The 20,884-nt window shown below is 36.6% G+C and overlaps 3 protein-coding genes across 4 annotated transcripts in view; 2 read left to right on the top strand and 1 right to left on the bottom strand.

Moving 5' to 3' along the window:
* LOC122414942 (semaphorin-1A-like) overlaps positions 1-9,876 on the top strand; it is a 223,032-nt gene extending 213,156 nt beyond the window's left edge. The window contains exons 10-15 of one of the 2 annotated variants that reach the window (XM_043426637.1): positions 2,356-2,704; positions 4,118-4,200; positions 4,369-4,467; positions 4,753-5,037; positions 7,589-7,750; positions 9,557-9,876. In XM_043426637.1, coding sequence (XP_043282572.1) covers positions 2,356-2,704; positions 4,118-4,200; positions 4,369-4,467; positions 4,753-5,037; positions 7,589-7,750; positions 9,557-9,876 — 1,298 coding nt within the window. The remainder of the gene's footprint in view (positions 1-2,355; positions 2,705-4,117; positions 4,201-4,368; positions 4,468-4,752; positions 5,038-7,588; positions 7,751-9,556) is intronic. The other variant, XM_043426638.1, reaches the window with a different exon arrangement.
* Positions 9,877-9,915: 39 nt separating this feature from the next.
* LOC122414944 (MATH and LRR domain-containing protein PFE0570w-like) lies at positions 9,916-18,155 on the top strand. Its single transcript, XM_043426642.1, has one exon. It carries the CDS (start codon positions 9,916-9,918, stop codon positions 10,852-10,854), a length of 939 nt encoding a protein of 312 aa, XP_043282577.1. The 3' UTR covers positions 10,855-18,155.
* A 263-nt stretch (positions 18,156-18,418) lies between these two features.
* On the bottom strand, positions 18,419-20,139 carry LOC122414946 (sorting nexin-24-like). Its single transcript, XM_043426647.1, has 3 exons — positions 19,619-20,139; positions 19,041-19,234; positions 18,419-18,864 (listed from the first exon to the last, which is right to left on the bottom strand). Exons 1-3 carry the CDS (start codon positions 19,820-19,822, stop codon positions 18,684-18,686), a joined length of 579 nt encoding a protein of 192 aa, XP_043282582.1. The 5' UTR covers positions 19,823-20,139; the 3' UTR covers positions 18,419-18,683.
* Between the last annotated feature and the right edge of the window lie 745 nt (positions 20,140-20,884).

The following is a 20,884-nucleotide window of genomic DNA, read 5'->3' as shown; positions in this document are numbered from 1 at the left end:
ATCGCGCGAGCGCCCACGATGAAAATCATAGAAATAAATAAGCCAAAAGTGACGAGAAAGCCGGGCTCGGGCCTCTGGAAATTTACGTTCTCATTTTGACCATTAAAGTCTGAGAAAACGAAGCAAAAATAAGCGACCCGAACCTATTGATCGACAATGCAGCGCTGTGGATAGAAAGAAAGGATTGGAAAAAGTGATGACGCCCGAGGAATCTATCGACGCTGCAAGAAAGCTTATCGCGGAGGTAAAAATTCAAGAAATTTGGGAGTATAACATTTCGGCTGACCCTTCTTAAGCGAGAAAAGTTTAAGCGGCTGTGAAACTTGAACGTTCGATCTTACTCCGTCCGTCTATCGGTTTTCATCGTGTTTTCTTCCATCTTGGAGGAGCCAAATGATTTTCTCTTTTTTCGAGCTTCTCTCCGCCAGCGAAAAAGCAAGTAGGAAATACGAGACCGAAAATATATAATGCATGAGGGTTCGTGCGATGAGAAATATGTGCCGGAGATATTTTTCGTGAAGAAATTGACGTTAATCGTGCAGGGAAAATGGTAAGGGCACGTCGCGTATGTTTCGAAATCCCGACGGTGAACTCAAACGCCCTTTCGAGTATCACAATCTTCCCATAGCTCGGCGCTATAAATATATATAAAGCGCAAGCGTGCGACATCCTGCCAGTTGGATTTTTACCCGGATGCGCGAAATATCGGAAATTGTTGGGAAAGTTTTCAAGACCTCGAACACGACAAAACTGCAAGGAAACTCGCACAACCCGCGGTATTTCCCCTCCCATATTGGCCCGGCCACGATCTCGCCGCTCTCGAACACCACCCTTATCGATATAAATATATATTTATCGGCAAATAAACCGAAACACGTTCCATTTTCAATTTGTTTTTTACCCGAGCTTATATCGTCTAATATATTGCGCAATAGTTATAAAGATAAAAGTCATATAAAGAGAAAATGAGGGAATGAAAAGCACTGCCGTAAAGCGAAAACGAGAACGAATGCATAGAGACCCGGGGGTAACATTGCAAAGTGTATTTTATGTGGAATTTCATGCTTTATATTACCTCGATGCCCTGCAATCCGGAGGTAAATGTTGAAATTTTATTCATCGCTGCAACGCACTCCATTTTTCGTCGTATGCAAAGGCGCAATTAACTTTTTTTACGACGAATATGACGCGGCGTGGCAAAATCAATGAGAGACAAACTTCCGAGAGGGAGTTTTGTTTCCTTTGAGGCTGTTTTCCGCCCGATATCGCGCCGATACGTTGAGTAACAGCGTTAAAATAAACGGTTCGTCGGTACAACAGTGAAAAAAGGGAGCGCGAAAGGAACTCCCGGGGGTAGCATGATCGTATCGATCCTCTTTGTTGGTAGCACGACATTCTTGTGACGGAAAACGGAGCTCTAATCATCCTTCGTCAAAGGATGAGCAACGTTGGAGAGAAAATTCAATAAAATCACTACAACATTCTCGGGAATCCGGAAACCTGGATTTTCGTAATTGCTCGTAAAATGTACTAGCGATTTGCCGGATTCGAGGGGAACAAAAAGAGCGCGATTCGCGGCTCGATAAGTCACGGGGCGACTCGTGATACCGGCTGGCCCGAAATATATGCTTCGTGTACGAAAGTTCGATGGCTTTGAAAAAGGATGAAATTACGTCAAAACTCGACCCCTGACCGGAGCCCTTTCACGGGGGGGGGGGGGGGGGGAAGAGGTAACTTGGATATTTCGAATGAAAACGCCCATTTTTCACAGGATATTTGAACTCTCCGCGTGTCCGACAGGAAGAAACTTTTGTTCCAAACATTTCGCTTTTCGATGAGAATTTTCGCAAAAACCACCGATGCTGCCAACTTTTTCGACTGTCCCGCGCATAATTCCCGATGAAGGCGCGTTACGGGAAAATTTTTGCGCCGAAACTTTCCTGTTTTTATACGTACAACGAAAATATGTCGAATGACAAATGGGGGTTTCCATTTAATGTTCAAAAGTCGCCTTCACCGCACCTCCCCCCGCAGGGGCTGCGGAGCGGAGCAGGTTTGAATTTCCGCCATTGAATAGAAGCGTCGAAACCGTACAACTCTTCATTCAAACGTGTTTTTGCCAAACGTGTATTTCCTGTGGAAATTCGTCACCTGTTTGAACACCCAGTGGGTGCTCCATAGAATTTTCAATAAAGCGAATCGACACTGCGACTTTGAAGGGCGCCTCGCGAAACTCTTGCGTCCGTAAGGTCGTTAAAAATGAACGGGTAAACGGAAATTTATCGACGTTTCCCGGAAGCCATCGAAGTCTACCGAGCCATATGGTGATTTCGTTTTTTCATTGTTTCTTTGTAGAATCGACGAGTGACGTCACAGAGGGCTCATACGCCGGACAACACAACCAATTGATTTACGGAGTTTTTACAACGCCCGTCAATTCGATAGGTGGCTCCGCCATTTGCGCGTTTTCCATGAGCAGCGTACTCGATGTATTCCAGGGTGCGTTCAAGGAACAAGAGACTATTAACAGCAACTGGCTCCGTGTACTTCAGGAGAAAGTGCCGGAACCAAGACCCGGTGCTTGTGTTAATGACTCGAGAACTTTGCCCGACATCACTGTCAACTTTGTCAAAACTCATCCTCTCATGGACGATGCTGTACAGTCCTTCTTCGCGCTACCGGTCATCACCAAAGTCAGCTTCAAGTAAGTTTTATTTCACGTACCAACTCCTGGAAACAACGAAGATGGGGACTATTCGATTCAACGAGATAATTGAAACTTTTCATCATTTCTCAGAACTTTGTTTTATTGGCGTACCGTTGCTCCTTCAGAAGTCTTTTGAAGGCTTCTAAAAAAGCGTTCTCTCTCCCTTGTCACACGGGTCACCACAAAATTTGACTTTTACATTTGAGTATTAAATTTTGGTAGATTGGATCCTATTTGAACGAAAAAGAATTAAGATATTCTCGAAAATCAGCGATTTCGATATTTATTTTATAATTGAACCATGACGCTGAAGTTTCCAACGTCAGAGTCCAACGAAACGATGTGAAAAAACTCTCCAACAATTCCAGTAATTCTCCACTTCTGTTACCTGCCTAATTTGCACATCGTAGCTTTTCAGTCTACAACAATGATTCGTGAAATATAAAATTGGTCAATCGCAAATGTTATTTTCGCTCGTTTCGTTGGACTCCACCGTTGCAAACTTCAGCACCGTATAAAACCGTACAAATATAAACGCATATTACTCCGACTCGCTTCAACTGTCAAACGAGCTTACAAAAAAGTGAAAAATTATTCGAAAACGAGCACGAGCCCTGTTGTTCCATGTGAATCTATGTTCTCTGCTTGTACTAAATGCCTCATTGTTATTTATCACTCGAGTGCCATCTGGAGACACCGAGTGAATTTGTAAGAACCCCGCTCTTATCGCGAGGTATATTTGAATTTGTCAAAATTCACAAATTTTCCTCGTTTTTGTGCACAATTAAGGAGTTTCGGTACAAAAGTCTAAGTATTAAGAAATTGATCAAACTTGGTGATAATGTTGTGTCAACATCAAGTGCAAAAACACAATTTTTTTCAAAATTTTCTTCTACTTAGTTATCGAGTAATTACGCATTAAAGCAGATGCAAAAACACAATTTTTTTCAAAATTTTCTTCTACTTAGTTATCGAGTAATTACGCATTAAAGCAGATTTCTTATGCCCGGAATGTATACCTATATATATGAAAACGCTATGCTTATACACGTGAACTTTAGTGATCAATTACTCGATAACTGTGTAGAAGAAAAATCTTAAAAAATTTGTATTGCCAAATTTGGCACTAAAGAATATGTTCACCAAATTTTATAAAATTCTAAACTTTTTGAAATTTTTTATCTTTTTAGCATGGTTTAGCATGGCAACATTGTATTGCCTGTACCGAAACTCCTTAACCAGAAAATCACGAAATAAACTTTAGGACGAGCAACGACATTTTTTTTGTAGAATCGTGTTTTATACAGAGTATTTCAAAAAGATACAATTTTTAAAACCATTTTCATTTTCTATACATAAAAAATTGATAATTTACTCGAAAAATGACTAATTAACCACGCTTTATTACAGTTACAAATTCACAAAGGTTGCAGTCGATCCTCAAGTAAAAGCCCTCGATGGCAGAACTTACGATATACTTTACATAGGAACAGGTTAGTACAAACAATGAAAAAAAAAAAATAACGATTGTGTTGGGGAGGAAAGAGAGGAAGACGTAAAAAGCGAGATTTCGAGGAGAATAATGTTCCTCGTAATACATAATGAGTATTCATCAAGGGCTTTGTACCTCGTTAAGCAAACCCATTTTAATGTAATTACAGACGACGGACGGGTTCTGAAAGCGCTCAACACGAGGTCACCAGACTCACTCACCGAGGTTGGTCAGGTCATAGTCAGCGACGTGCAGGTCCTCAAATACGGTCAGTGAACAAATCGATTCTCGTTTTTTCTTCTCACCAATGTCCGTATTTTATTTGTGTTTGACTCGTTCATTGATTTATTTAATATTTATACCGTGAGTATAAATTGGTATTTTTCGTTCTGTCACAGTTTCGTCCGGAAAATAAAAGCGTTTTCATGAGTCGTTGAAAAAGCTGTTATATTCCGGTGGTAATTTCGAGGAAACTCGAAACCGAGAAAAATATCGCATATTTTTCACGAAAATGTAAAAAGAGTAATTTAAAATTACGCCGTTTTCCGAACAGGCCAAGCCGTGAAAGATCTGCAAGTGGTGCATCTCGCCGGTGAAGCGAGTAAGTTGGTGGTAATTGCGGATTCGGAAATCCGCGCAGTCCCCTTGCACTACTGTGACAGCGTGAACGCCAATTCCTGCGTCGCTTGCGTGGCCCTTCAGGACCCCCATTGCGCTTGGGACGCAACGACGGATCTGTGCGTCGCGGTGCCAACGAAGCTGCACGACAACGACGCCGGGAAGACGCTTTTCCAGGACATTCTCAGCGGCAAGCACAAAGGCTGCGGCTACGAGGAAGGTAAGACCAAGTTTGAGAATTTTCTTAAAAATTGTATTTTTTATACTTTCCCTCTCGTAAGTTCGCGAATGACACGGAATATTGGCGCGTCCGGTACGAAGGTGCAAGCCAAGCGCGCCGGAAAACGCTTCGGAATCACCTCTTTTTACGATTCTGTCAAAAATTCACTGGAAAAAACGCACACACACTTTCGAGTTGTCGGCTAAAAGTAGTAAACTCAGAACGGAGCAAAATTTTTATAAAATTTCTCCGCATGGACGAGAGCTCTTTTCAGAATAAAATACAATTGCTTCAAAGTGACGAAAAAAAAACAAAAAAAACATAAAATTGATCATTTCGAGTATCCATTTTATCGAGATGTCTGATGAAACTCCATTTTTTTCAAGCGAACGAAATCAACGTTGCGTGAAATAAAATAAAAACGAATTGCACGTCAAGTGATTTTTCCACCGACAACATTTCCATTCACAAATTAATTTGGTCGAATAATACCGAATGAAAATAAAACGAATGAAGAATATTTATCAACAAAGAAACGTTGGAAAGTGCAATAATCGAATTGCGTCACTGGGAAACTATCAGCGATAGAAAAAGTCATTCGACAAATTTGTTCGTTGTTAATTTAACCATGGATTCAGGCAAATGCGTCAATTATCGTGATCATTCGAGCTGGTTGCCCTACCACCCCGAATCGCCAGCCTCCCAGCACAGCCCGACTAACACTATCGACTTTTTCCTTAGCGGCTTGTTCTCAAAAGTCTAAATTAATCGTTTACCCTCATTATTTTGTTCATCATCTTCTTCTTCTTCTTCTTCTTCTTCTTCTCCTTCTTTATCTTTTTCTTTTCGCACATTGCTTGAACGTCGCTTACTACTCGTCCGAATATTGAAACATGTTTGAATTTTTCACCCACGTCAAAGGCATCTCATTCGCTAAACGAAGCTCTCACTTTATCACATTTCATGTATATCGTTAAGCTTTTATGTGATGGACCAATAAACTCTGTCGTCATTCAGCCTCCCGTTCTCTATTCTGCCTGTTAACGTTTTCGATCGACAAACAAAAAATATTTTTTTCTCGCTTCTGCGAGCTTATAGCTAGCCTGTATGTCAGTTGTGTGTGTGTGTCTCTCTCTCTCTCTCTCTCTCTCTCTCTCTGTGTCAGTCGTGTGTGTTCGTACACGTGAAAAAAAAGCGGCGGAAGCCAAGTGAGAGAATATTTATTGCGTGTAGATATCTCGCCCCAAAACTCTTTTTTTTCTCTCCTCTATGTGGTATTCTCACACTACTTTGTCAACGAAAAAACAATATATACGTCCTACCTGTTCGACCTCCTTTATTGATGCACTATTTTTCCGAAATAATCTCGGTTATCAGAGAGCCAGCGATTTTTTTGACGTTGCCAGTCACGATTTATAGCACTCAAACGAAAATAACTGTCTAAAGTAATCATTTCTACGAAATAGTTTTATTTCTTTGCAGTTTTTTACCTTTCGTTAATTCGTTTGTTGACATTTTCAAAATTCTTCAAATATTGGATGAAATATTAATGGGAGTTCAGCGTTTTCTTGTCGAACGAATAAACGAAATTATACTTGATTCGGTGATACGATTTTGAATCCAGATGGTAACAGAACAATTGAAACGACGTCAATTGCCAGCTTAAATTTTGCTTTTCTATATTATTCATTCGATTTTGGGGACGCGATTGTACAGTTTTTCTTCACTTTCCATTTCGAACTGTGCGTGAATGCTGAAAACGTTTCCTCTGGTTCGTGTGAATGTACACTGAAAGAATTATATTCGATGAATTGCCATGTCGTGGACACAATGAAACAAAACGAATTTCTTGAACATTAAATCTTGATCGGACTCGGATATTGAGTCCCTTAAACGTTAAAAATATTTCGAAAATTCTTGAATAAATCACCATTCACAGTGGAACTTTGCAAACACGAATTAAAAGTTCATGAAAATGAAATTCATCTGAAAATTATTATTAAACCACAACCTCTAAAAAGCGTAAGAGCGACGGGACTGCGTTCACATCGCTCTTATAAATATAGCATATTGCGCAAATTGACCAAAAATGGGTCCTGCGCAGGAGCCGTTACTGCTCGTAACGTCGTGAGGGCCTTGGTGCTATGGTGCTTCTCCCACTTCCACCCATGTCGATCGACACAGTGGGGGAACTTACGCATTGAGAGGTCATGTTTTTCGAGGTTGTTGTGTATAGTGTAAAATAAAAATGTGCGAAAGTAGAATAAATTTGATGACGTAGTGTCATAAAAATGCATTTTTATCTTCTAAAAATATAAAATAATCCACCCTTACATTTCAAGTGTTTACGATTCAAAAAAGTTCATCACAACTGAAAATTCTTTTGGTGTACAACACGCAAAACAGGAGCTGTAGACTAGAAACGGAAGTTTTGAGAAAAATGAAAGAACGAATGATGAATCTGTGACATAAAATCCTAACGAGCTCCTCGTAAAATGTCGATCATTTCCTGTGTCTGTGTTACCAACCCGTGTCTGTAATTGTCGATTAGCAAATGTTGCCTCGGAGATGGCGAAGCCGGTGCCACCAGCTGTACCGCCACGAATCGGGCGCGTAGGCGAGCAGCCTGACGAGCGAGACAATGAAATCGTCATCGAGTTGGATCGAGAAAATCAATACAGTCGCACGCAGCCAAGGGCTAATGAACCTCAAGGTAATGAAAAAATACAACAGCAACGACCGCAGAAAAACAACAGAATACGACAGCCTTCCAACCAGTTAAAAGACGACAAACGAAATGAACGAAAGAACGAAACAGACGGACAACAAAAATCCTTGACCCTTCCGTCAGTCGGGCTTTATTCCAAATAAATGTATTTATCGTTGTTGATTATAACGAGAAAATGAGAATTTACTGAATTTTAAGCACATTATATAAATCTCCGTCAAATACAAATCATCATTATTAATTCGCTCTCTGACAATGAATTTCGTCTCATCAGAAACCAATCGGTGTAATGAAAAAAAGATGAAATGTCAACGAACCAAACGATCGATGCGCCAATCATCAAAAGCTCGAAATTATCTGAAAAATTGAAGGAGCGTTAGATTTTATTGCTGATTCTGATGCACCGTGGCGATTGTTTGAACACAAAATCAAATTATCGTAAATTCTCATGTCTCTCGTGTGAAAGCAACAATTTGTATTAATTCTCTCTTGTGTCGTGGCTCTTGTCAATATTCGAGGTATAAAATGAAATGGATCTGTCATAATATCGACCCTTGCTTGGGCAATTTTTTCTCGTACCATCAAGATAACCTTCACAAATGACGAAAAGAAATGCCCCAATCCAAGAACCGAAAAAATTATATCGCCAGTTCCCCGAAAAGTGCACCAACATTCCGAGTCTGGGTCCCAATCAAATTCCCTGCAATTCAGGCTCACCAAAGTTTGAAGCCATTTCATGGAACTCTGGATAAACAATCCAACACGATTGCTGGTACACACCGTACAAACTCTCGTTTCATCTTTTTTAATATTCCAATAAAACATTTCATGAAGCAACATATTCGTGATAAATAATCAAACAAAATACACGAGTAACGTCATTCTGTGTTAACCGACCGAAAACACATACATTTACATACCTGCGCAGATACATGTTCGTTTGCATCGTCATAACGCAATCACGGTGAAAGCTGTACGTTTCATTTTCGAAAAAAAAAAAAGACAAAAAAACAAAAAAAAAACAAAACAAAAGAGAACGAAATCCAAAGTACTCTCCATTTATTTCTTTACTAACGTTCCGCGGTGAGGTCTCCTCCCAAACCGTGCATCGAGCATGTTTTTATCTTTATTATTATTATTAATTATTTTTTTTTATTAATTTTGATCCATTTTTTATTTTCATTCGGAGGTTTCTGAATAGCGCTCCGGGCTCGGGCGCGCAGTATGGACTTTTCGTGGAATCGATACTGCCCCGATTATTGAAAATTGATTATTGTTTTTGTTAGTATTATCATTGTCGTTATTCTTTTGATATTATTCTTTGTTTTCTTTTTAGTTAAGTGTACACTACATTTTTAGTCAAACTGGGGTGCTAGCGATTTAAGGGAAACTTACGTAACCGTGATAAGCCAATGTGGATCAAATGATTCAATGAAAATGAATTTTTTCATTTTATCATTAAATTCAAGTACGAAGGAAAACAGATGTACCCTCTCGAATTTATCGGTGTAGGAAAAAAGTATTGTTTTTTTTTTTTTTCATTTGGAATTCAATTACGTTATAATTGACCCACTTTCGTGATATCCGGTTCTGATGAACTTCGATGTTTCTATTTTCATAAAACGTGAACGTATAAATTGTTGAATTTGATCCAAGTGGGAATTTTGGGTCGAGGCTTTTGTGAAATCAGAAAATTTTCATGACGAATTTCATTAATTTGATGAAAAAAAAAAAAAAAAACGGGTTGGAAAGAAAAAAAATTCATACGTTTTTTCGATTGTTTTTCCACAGGTGTGATAGTTACGCCGGTGGTTTATTCGGCGCAAACGTTGACGGGTGCGCTCATCGGCACCTGTTTCTTCTCTCTGATCGCTGGTTTCGCGTCGGGATTTTGGTTTTCACAAAGATTACGAGGTGCCCCATATCCGGAGCCGCCAGAGCAGAGACAGCAGTTGAATCGTTTGACGGAGAGCTCCGAGTCGCCGGCGGGCTTTAACAACAAATCGATAAACCTCGTGTTGAACGTCCCGCCGAAAAATCCTAATGGAAAAAATGCAAATTCCTCGGCGGAAAACAAACCGATGCAAAAGGTTAAAAAGACATACATATGATACAGAAGACGACGAGCCGTCTGAGGCTTGGCAACGTCGATGGATCAAACGGCAATCGGCTCGAGCTCGTCCGAAGCAACGGAGTCTGAAAATTCGTGCACCGAACGTTACGATTATGAAAAAAAATCAACGATGCCTGGTAACAAAATAAAACAGAAGAGCGAGGAGGAGGAGGACGAGGAAGATGAAGAAGGGGAAGAGGAAGGAGAGGAAGGAGAGGAGGAGGATGACGACGAGAAGGAAAGATCGAAGAGGGAAACCCCACGGATCGGGGATCCGTACGATGAAGCGCCATCTCGTGGGGAAGCATTGTACCACGATCTTGATTTCCTGAGGGAAAACAACGGCATAGATTCAATTGGGCGAAACTTGCGATTGCACGATCGTTATTTCATCGACGAACAACAAAAACAGCAGCAGCAGCAGCAGCAGCAACAACGTTTAAAGAGAAATTTTCAACGTCCAGCTTCCTTAAAATCTGTTAATTCGTACGAGTATCGTGAAACAGCTGGAAGTGGACGTCGCCACTTTACAATGGAGAACAAAGGTCAACACGAACACTACATGATTCCAACACACGAGCCAAATCGATCGAACGACAAACGTACGATGTCTCTTTTCAATCCAGATTTTTTACCGAACTTCAACGACATGCTTATGTACGTCGGTAACACAGGAATAACGAGGGATCGTGATTACTATCGTTGCAACGTAGATCCCAACGAATGGTCGAACAATGATGCTAATAGCTCGATCCTCGACGATCGTTCCTCCAATATTTACGACTGCAACGATCGACCCGACGACGAATCTTCTTGCGGCGATCCTTACAATCTCGAACAAGAGCCTGATTACGCGAGTATCCGTCAGATGGTTCTTGACGTACGAGATACGAGAGAACAAGACTGCGAGAATATTTATGCTCCTGTGGGCTTTCAGGGATTCAAGAGCCAAGGAAGAAAAGATTTCGACTGTTGAGTTCCGATCGATCGTGTTGGACGGAATTAAAAATTTTTAAAAATAAATAAATAAACAAAAGAAAATCAACGTTAAATATGGAACTTTGAACGAACACGAAAGTTCGAAACTTTGGCTAATTTATGTGTTACACTTTAGAAAGCTAAAGAAACAGGGGGCAGAAGATACGTCGACTGCTTTTCTCCCTCTGCATCTCTTTCCCTATATATGTATAAATGTGTTTTGCTACGTTCAACGAGATCGAATAGAAACCGAATATAGTTTTGTCAAATGTGATACGACTGGAGAACGACTGTGTTCTTAAGTAGTGCGGCCTGTTTAGGTGCTTAGGAGTGTATGAACGAGAGATATAAAGAGAAAGAGATAAAAAAAAAAAAGAACAAAACGTACGAGAAAGAAATATCCACGCGAATATAGGGAGAGAAAATAAATGAAAAAATAAGAGAATTTTAATGAATAACGAAACAAATGATAAAATGAAGATAAGAAAAACCTTTGCGATATAGACATAAGCATTCTCAGCAGATGAGGCGTGCCTTCCATGTATTTTTGTTGGCATTTTTCTTTTTCTTTTCTTCGTATGTACAGAGAGAAACAGAAAGAGAGAAACGGACGTAAAGTAGAGGGCCGGGAGTGAGAGAAAGAGGGCCGTGAAAAGAAAATCGTAAAATCTGTGACGAGAACGAAGAAAAATTTTCTCGAGAGCAGCAAACGAGAACAAAATACGTCCGATCGTTGATACCACAGTGAACATTCGAATAATCGCGAGTTCATTTTTTTACACGAAAGGACAAGATTTTTCTTTGAAGAAAATCAACTTTGGTCATTGTCCTGTAAATATCAGCGACGATGGCAGAGGTGGAAATGGAAGGAAATTCTCATTCAAAATGTTTGTGCTGTTGAGGTAGTTTTTACCATGCGTCGTACAGTTCGTCGTCATATTATTCATCCCAGGCTCATACACGAGGAGACATACAGAAAAAGAAAACACTGGTTGAGAGAAAACGAAACAACGTTGTGATCGCACCGTTGAGCAACGCAGTGAAATCATTTTATTCCATTTTTCCCAACGTTCGTTTACACTTTGTTTTTGTCAAAATAGAATTGTCAAACTTTCTTACAGACGAAAACAGAAAAAAAACATTTTGAAATATTGGGGGAAAATAAAACAAAACAAAAACCACTGCGAATTCTCATTGCTGATTCAGCAACGATTCACAAACTTGTCAAATATAACGCGTACACAAAAGTTTGCCCAAGTTGAACTGCCAAGTGTGACAAAACTATTAAGAAATATTGTAAATATTGATATTAACATTATCGTTATTATTATTTTTTAGTATTATTAATATCTCATTATTATCATCGTCTTCGAAGCGACGAATTCTCGACAAATTGCCACTGCGGAATAAATGTATAACGCAATTCATTTACCGTACATTGTAAATACGAACAAACGAAAAAAAGATTTTAAAATAATGCGCGAGACGAAAAAAAAAACGAGTCCAACGGCAGTACGGATGGCGATAGGTATAGCGTTAGTAGATATTTTTTCGTAATCAATTTGTACACGTAAACGCTTTTCTCAAAATTTTATCCATTAGAGATTATTATTATTATTATCATTAACGGACAATGATTTTTGTACAATGACAGAATATTTATATGATTATACGCAACATGGCAGCTATTTTACATATGAATAACGGATTCGAAATTTTTAATTAGCGAAAAACGATGAAACGTTTCGAGTCGTTTTTGTTCGTAAATTTTTTATATTTCCCACTTGTGGTACTATGATTTTCCCTCAAATTGAAGAAAGATTTATGTATCGGGAAATAATGTGTGTGGAAAATTTGTATTCAGCCAAAACGATGTTGAGAGAATTATTAATATTATTATTGCTATTATTTTTATCATGGTTATTATTATGATCATTTGTATTGCTATGCGAAATGAAAAGGTTTCAGGATTAAGGAAGTGTATGAAAAAGAAATGAATACTCGAAAGGGCTTTGCAAGGTTTACCTTCGTAATTCGCGGACGCGTAAATGCCGATTGTAGAAATGTTTACATAAATACGTACTGAAGTTTTTATTAGTCCAATGACGATAAAAAAGATTTTTTCATGATGAAAATTATTAGAACGAATTGAAATTTTGAAATCGAATTGTATTATCTAGGAAAAAAAAAGAAATTATATGAAAAGATCGATGATGATGATGAAATACGTTTTTTTATGTGATAAAAATTATCGAGATATTTGAAAATGAAAATAAAAAAAAAAAACACATTCAAGGATTTAAATAGTTCAGGAAGCTGTTGGAATTACGTCTGCTTGAAGTACTGTTAACGAAGCGAACGTATCTGCCCAATTATTGAAATGAAAATTACTGATCCGTTTTATAATAACGCTAATAAATTTCGAGAGCCTTAATTATTAGAAATTAAATTCAAAATTTTTTTTATTCAATTATTTTTTTGGCGTGCTTCGTTTTAAAATAGTATTGAAACTGCCGTACAAATGGTGAAAAACATTTTTCAATTTTTTGTTTTATCGCTAACATTCCATTGACACCGGGATTGCCAACTGATCAATAATCCACAGCATCGGCTTGCTTTCGAGCTAAACTCGTCGCACTATCAAATTCTCTGTTCAATAAAAATTTCCATTTAATTTTTGTTAAATCTCGTTAATATTGGAATACTCAAGAGCAAGCTGATGTCGCGATCGGTCGATAAAAGTGCTGAAAATGAATGATAAATGAACGGGGTGAAGAAAGAATAAACAGTGAAGACGAAAACTGAAATATTTTAGTGGCCTTTTCGTAGATGTACCTATATATTTTCGAAACGATGGAATGGACGAGTCGGATGTGTTGCTGAGGAACAACAAAAAAAATAAGGATGAGAAAAGGGTGGGAGAGAGAGAGAGAAATGAAAATTATACTGGACCGAGTTTGGAAATGAATTTGAGGAATTTCAGGGTCGTCGACCTTCCGGTATGTTTTCACCATTGTAATTCGTCTAAGAGACGTTGAATAATATTATTTAGAAAGGATTATTGCAAGGAATAAACCAGGAAGGAAAGAGAGATGAGAAAAATAAGTAAAAAAGTTGGAAATTTTATTGGCAAAAGAGAATATTTATATGTTCTTCCAGGCTGTTATTCGGGGTTACATAGTATCGTGAATATAGAGATATAGACGATAATAAAACGTTAACGTGTACGTTATAGGCTATTAGATGTGTAAGTAACGAACGATTGTTCCACGTATTGTACCGATTGCGATTCGCGTTAATAATAGATATAGGAAGAATATTGAAAAAGTGGAGAATAAGAATAATTGAAAACAGGAAGATTGAAGATAGCGAATAAATAATGAAAATGAAAGAATTGCGGTTCGAAGGATATTGGATATGGCAATCGAGGCACAGAGGCACACACACACACATACGATATATCCGGTGCCAATGCAATGTATTTTGTGTACATAGAACAAGCGAATAATTTAAAACTCACCGTCGATAAAGCGATAAAGCATGGAAAACAGAGAAAAAAAACGTGAAACAAAATCTGTTCGATCGTAATATCTAAAAAATGGGGAAGGCTGGAGGAAAATCAATCGTGGAATGTCCTTCGTGCATTTTCTCTCGGCAGTTGCGAGCCAATAACTCCAAAATCGTTCATCACTGTACTTCATTGATCGTTTTTTTTTATATTCAAGTCAGCATAAAATTGCTTGCTCAGACCATTAAAAACGTTTTCGTAAATTTTTCAGGATACAATTTAAGAACCAGTGCTTCGAAGACTCGAAATAAAATTCGAAATAATTGTTATTTGGATTTGTTTGATTATTACCAAGCGAATAACAGATCTTGTGCTCATCTTCAATGGAATATTCATCGCGGTGCACACGTCGAACGAATAATATTTCCGAATGCCCTGTTTTTGCGCGCATTATGAATTTTCCGATTGTAAATTATAAATGTTTTTTTAATTATTCAAATAATTAATAACGAAATAACAAAAAAACGCCGGTCGATCGAACACGCGAAACACTGTACATAATTACTATTTCTACACACATTATTATACACGATATAAATAATTATAAAAAAGAAAAATAAAAAACAAAAACAAATGAAAAAACGTAATTATATATATCCGAAGATGTACGTATAATTTTTTTTGTAGCGATTGGGTATCAAAAATTAAAAGATCCTCGTGTTAGGATTCGATCGACCAATGATTCGCAAACGCTATATATTCCGCCTAACTCATAAGTGTGTGCGAGCGCATGTGCGTGTATGTGTGTACACAATGTGCGCAGAAACGACGGCGTACATACCTCATTTTTTTAAATATCAATCTCCAAGTTTATACATAACGTAAATACAAATAAAAATATATAAATATATATTTTTTTCTCTTTCCCATCGACCGTTCAATCGGTTGTAGTACATATAAGTCTATGACGAATGATTGAGAATGTTTTCCACTCGTATTTCATCGTTAAGAAAATTTTTATCGAAATTTCAGTATTTAACAATAAAACCAAAGTCTCGAAAATTTTTCACTGTCTCGAGAACTTTTCTAGCGAGTTTTTGGCAATTTTTTTAAAGAATTTCATTCCGAATGACTACCATTGAGTGATTGGAAGCTCGAAATTTATTTTTATTGTTGAATTTTGTAAAATCGTTATATATATATATATCAAATTTCAGATGGAAAACGTTTGGAAAAGATTCTCAATCGCACTCACTTTTGCTCTTTCATTTTCTAAACACTTTGATCTCGCGCTTTCTCTGTATTGGGAATAAATGAAGGAGAAAAAAATCACGTAGGCTTATAATCTTTCACGATCGAACGATGAAACTGTACGTTGTTTCATGACACGTCATCCATGACACCGAGGTTGTAACATAGTAGAATTTAAGGCGAAGAAGGAATAAAATGTACGTTAAACAACAGTATAAAACATTATGTAACGAACAAATAAAATAGTAATAATAATGATAATAATGATATTAGTCGTAATAAAGAAAAAAAATACGAAATAAAACTAACGTGTTGACATTTCGTATTGAACAGTCGATCGATATTCCTGTCGCGATGTCAATTGATTCTTTATTCATTAAGGCAACACTCCAATGGACAGCAATTTTTGAGGAGTTTATAATGTTACGTTTAAACGATTAACGAAATTGGTAAAGCAGCAAAAAACATTCTTTCAAATGAAACGGGTGTCTTATGAGAAAAATTTCAATTTTTATTCTTCCCCGGAACAGGAGTATTAATGAAAATGTAAAAAAAGCTTGATTCAAAACCGGTGAAAAATGACAAGGAGGATGAACCTTTTTTTGATTTCGATCATATGCCTTGTTCCCGAAAAACTCGGCTTCAAAAGTTACCGCATAACCTCAAATTCTTTTTGTTTCAATTTTAAGCATTCTCTCCTATCTCAAATGAAAAGCTAAACACGATTGAATTTATCGAATTTTCTGAAACGACAGCCCCGAATCTTCCATTTTCGAATATGCTGGACATATCACCAAAATAATCAATAAAAATCTTTTAAAATCTGTTGAAGTATACATAAAAAATGAAAATCCGCAGAAAACTAAAGCCTGAATCGACAGCGCCTCTATCGCTGATGTCTTTTTCTTCTTCAACTATTGCTAAAAAACGAAGGCAAAAAATCAATAATACGTTTACACAAAACGCTCTATCGACTGCCGTTTGAAAAAAAATCGTAAAATATGGAAAAAAATTCAAGAGATATTTCAAAATAAAATAAAAAGAAAACCAAAAAATTAATGTGTTTTTCTAACGAGACACTCCTGACGTGGAAATGAAAATAAGGAAAAAAAACGTGACAAAGAGAAGCAAATATAAAGAAGCATAAAAGTGTAGAAAATTACTCGGAACTATACGCGCAAGACTGAGGAGCTTGTATATATATATAAAAAAGCGAACACGAAGGGGAAAAAAACAGAACAAAATATGAATAATAGTTATTGATAGTTCTAACGCGAAGCATATTATAAATAAATTAATAAAAAAAGACGATGAAGAACATAAACACAATGCTATATATATATATACTTACCGAAGATGAAAGAAATATCCCAAAAGAGGCCACGGGTTATTAGATACGTGATCCCAAATCGCGTTCCCTTCATTTGTTTTGTGCATTTTCCATTTCTACTGTTTTTTGCGACTCCGTAAAATGTACATATAACCTTAAAATACGGGAATGAAAGAGCGTTTACGTGTTCCGTGACGAATGAATAATAAATGATGAAAGAATTGTGTATAATATTAATTCATAATTATCGCGATGTCATGACAGCATTATATAGTATATTTCATATTTCTTCCACGTAAAACAGCAGAAAAAGAAAACAAACGAAACACACCGTAAAACTGAACTGTACACGTTCGTAAACTTTGTCGACGCATTCGAGAAATTTGCATGATTTCGAAATTTACTCCATTGGAAAGTTAGGAAATGTTTACTTTCAATGGAACTCGTCATCGATTTTCTATAAATATAAAAACTGCGAAACGTTTTGGTAGGCCAAAAACGCAGAAAAGCCATGAAATGAAACAAAGAATTTTCTTTGCCTTCCAACGAGAGTAAACTTCGAAAAATTTGATCACATTTCACGAGGATGAATTAGTCCTTTTTCTATTCTTCACCAAGAGAAATACGATATTTTTAAATCATTTCCGCAAAGTGTAAGAAAAGTAAAGAAAAACGTATCAAAGAGACGAATCGTCGATAGAGTTACGTCGTAACGCTTCATAACCATCTAATCATTGTTTTTTTTTCACAACTCCTCGCGTCGATTCCCCGAATGATTTTTATTCGTATTAAACTACTGTAATACCGAATAAAACACGTAACGATGCGAAAAAATATAACGAAAAACGAAAGAAGCATTAAAAATTAGTAAAACTATAAAAAAAAATCCTTTTTTTTCTACGACATGATATTGTGTCATGATGATGCCTAAACTTAGGGAATAAAACACGTGCTAGAACAAGAAAAAATTATGAAAAACAACAAGTATTTGCCATCGTACTCCGTTGAACTGCTACTCATTCGAGTGTTCATAACAAACAACAAAAAACACAATTACAATCCCGATATTCGTACACTATAAGTTTAATAGAGGTTTAAGTATTAATGTCACAAATAATGTAATATCCTTCCTCCCCCATCCTTTCCTCCAAGAAAAAAAACAATGAGACAAAAATACAGAGATTAAATAAATAAAGATAATAAAATTGAATACACCGGTGTGTCCACAGATCTTCATTTCACCTTAACGTTCAACACGCACATTTAGATCTGACAACGACAAAATAAATGGACAAAGCTTTCAAATATAATAGCATCCCCGAGTTCCAGGTTAATTGTATATCGAAGTAAATCCTCTATCATCTTTCTTGTATCTTCAAAAACCTTTTTAGAAGTTTGATTTATTGCAGTACTTCGTTATGGACGTCTAAGAAATAAAAATATATGAAAAAATATCAAAATAAATTCCAACCATTTGTTTTCTTCTTCATTTATTTCTTTATTGGTTTTAAAAAATCAATCGTTTGCATCAATATGCAACAATTTATTAAATAAGCATTATAAGATCTCACTTCATTGGAAAATAATTGGCATCAAATAATTACAGCGGTGCTTCAGGTACTGGTAGAAAATTTCAATAAGCAAGATCGTATCATATTTATAAAAGTACAAATAAATCACTATATTATTCAATATATTCATATGTTGTAGTCAATGCTTGTAGGAAATTCTTGAATATCTAATAATTCGCGGTTTTGTAAATACCTAAGAGAACTCCTTGAGTCACAATATCCGGCAGACGCGTGTCACTTTGTGTCTGAAGGTATGGATCGTGTTTGAATGTCATCACAGGTTGGTGACCGATCGAAGGACAATCGAACATTTGGTTCGTTCGACTTGTATCAGATTCCTGGACTGTTCTGTGATGCAAAAAAACAAGACAGAGTTTAAATCAACTCAGCTCGGTTTGGATCAGCAGTTTCATAAAACAAAAACAAACGTGAAATTCCCATCTGAATGGTAGTAGAAATCAATATTGAATGGAACAGAAATCAATGAACGAAGTTGTAGAAAATTACTGAAAATCTATTGCTACCTTTTTCTAATATTTTCAGGTTGTCGGATGCCTTCGATACCCAAAAATTCCAATACTTGCTTCTTCGTAGTCTCAAGCCGCAACATTTTTTGCACGTAATACTCCAAAGCTATTCTTCTCTGTTCCAATACTTTTGGTTGAGAATTTCTTACTCGTTTTGGTGGAAAAGGCGCTGTATCGCACTCTTTCTTCAACTATGATTTATGCAAACACAGTATTTTTCAAAAAATGTCTTATTGTGTCCTTAAATAAGCTTATACTCAATTTGACAGCAATTCTTGGATAACAGCTAAATTTCTAAGAAATTTTCATAGCTCAAAGGTGAAGTAATTTTAGTTTCCATTGAGATGAATTTCCTAATACTTTCAACTGTATAACAAAATAATTTTCATTTTTTTTTTCGTATAAAAATAGAAAATATTCGCGAATATGGAATGGAAGATTCTATCCTCTTTCCTTAGGAATGATCTTATTTAATTATAACAAACATAAATGGATATTTTTCGAGTTGAAACAAAGAAAAAGTTTATAATTGACCATCACAAGTTTTACATATAGGAACAAACATGAATAATTACCGCACGGTGTAGAGCATTAAATTCACTGTATCGTCGATTAATGGAATATTTTGCACCGCCTCTGGTGTCTCTAACTTCTATCGTGTAAACGTAAAATCGTTTTCCGTGAGTAACCTCAGCGAGGCGATAACCACTTATTGAAACCTGATACATGTCATAGTCATTGGAGTATACAATTTTTGATAAATCAGTGCTCAATGTCATTGCGACCCTGCTCACGATTACGCGGGAACTTCATTAAAATTCGATGAAAAATGTTAATGTATTTCGTAGGTTTTTTAAATTTGTGTTGTCACTATTATCCGTGGATTCGCCGAGTTACACCTAAACATCTCAAACTATAAAACACGTGACATTTTGTGGATGAAGAATGGTTGATGTCTATTCCATGATCGGCGTTCCAATGAAGCATAGTTTTTCGTAATTAAATCTCGCGCAATTCGGACAATTTCATTGTATACAAATTTATCTGACATGTGTACCTTGACGTAGGTATTTACTTTTTTTCATTTTGGCTTTATTTTTCTTGGTATATTCTAGGTAATTAAATACCCGCTGTGGCGCCACCATACAAAATGGTGATGACATCCAGTGGAAGTATGAGCAAACTAACATTGTAATGTAAAAAATAGTTCGTATAATAATAAAAAAACTATTTATTTTAAACAGATTTATTTTATTCGGGTTTGAAAAACAATTAATCAGCAAAAAACATTTGCGAAATTACATGACTAAAGTAGAGTACAAAAAATTGAGGAACATAATTTGGGAATCCTAATATAACTACTGATGGTAATTCATATTATTTTTCGGTAATGCGTGTGTATATGGGAACAATCGTCAATGATTCTCAGAAATTACGTTTTTGATATTTTTTTTCCATCCAGAATAAAAAATTGTTTTCAAAATTCTTCAAGTAATCTATTGTATTCCATCTATATAATTATAATTGAAATACTGGCATTTTTCTGTCAAAATAGCTGTGATTTTGTTCGAAAAAAATGTACATGACCATTCATTCATAGACTTTAATAGCTCATGAACAAATATAAGGGTAAATAGTTCGACGAGGGATCAAAGGACCTTATAATTATTGAACCAAACTTTCGGCGTCGTAGAAAGAGAGGGAGACAGAGAAAGATAGTGCATAATGGAAAATGGCGGATGATTGCACACATTTTGGATCGAGAGATACAGAACGTTGAAAAAGGGGAAAATAGAAAGAGAGAAGGAAGGAGGGGCGGGAGAAGTAGTGAGGATATTATT

The sequence above is a fragment of the Venturia canescens genome, chromosome 8 (genome assembly GCF_019457755.1).
Source record: "Venturia canescens isolate UGA chromosome 8, ASM1945775v1, whole genome shotgun sequence".
NCBI classification, from domain to species: domain Eukaryota; kingdom Metazoa; phylum Arthropoda; class Insecta; order Hymenoptera; family Ichneumonidae; genus Venturia; species Venturia canescens.
Note: the sequence above shows the minus strand (reverse complement) of the source record. Positions and strands in the feature narration are given on the sequence as shown.

Bases quoted from the DNA above. Each gene is read 5' to 3' on its own strand.
- LOC122414944 (XM_043426642.1), top strand. From the start codon at position 9,916: ATGGATCAAACGGCAATCGGCTCGAGCTCGTCCGAAGCAACGGAGTCT.
- LOC122414946 (XM_043426647.1), bottom strand. From the start codon at position 19,822: ATGACATTGAGCACTGATTTATCAAAAATTGTATACTCCAATGACTAT. The intron at 19,235-19,618 runs GTAATTATTCAT...CATAAATCATAG, and splicing joins TTAATGCTCTACACCGTGCG to TTGAAGAAAGAGTGCGATAC. The intron at 18,865-19,040 runs GTAGCAATAGAT...TTTGCATCACAG, and splicing joins CCTGAAAATATTAGAAAAAG to AACAGTCCAGGAATCTGATA.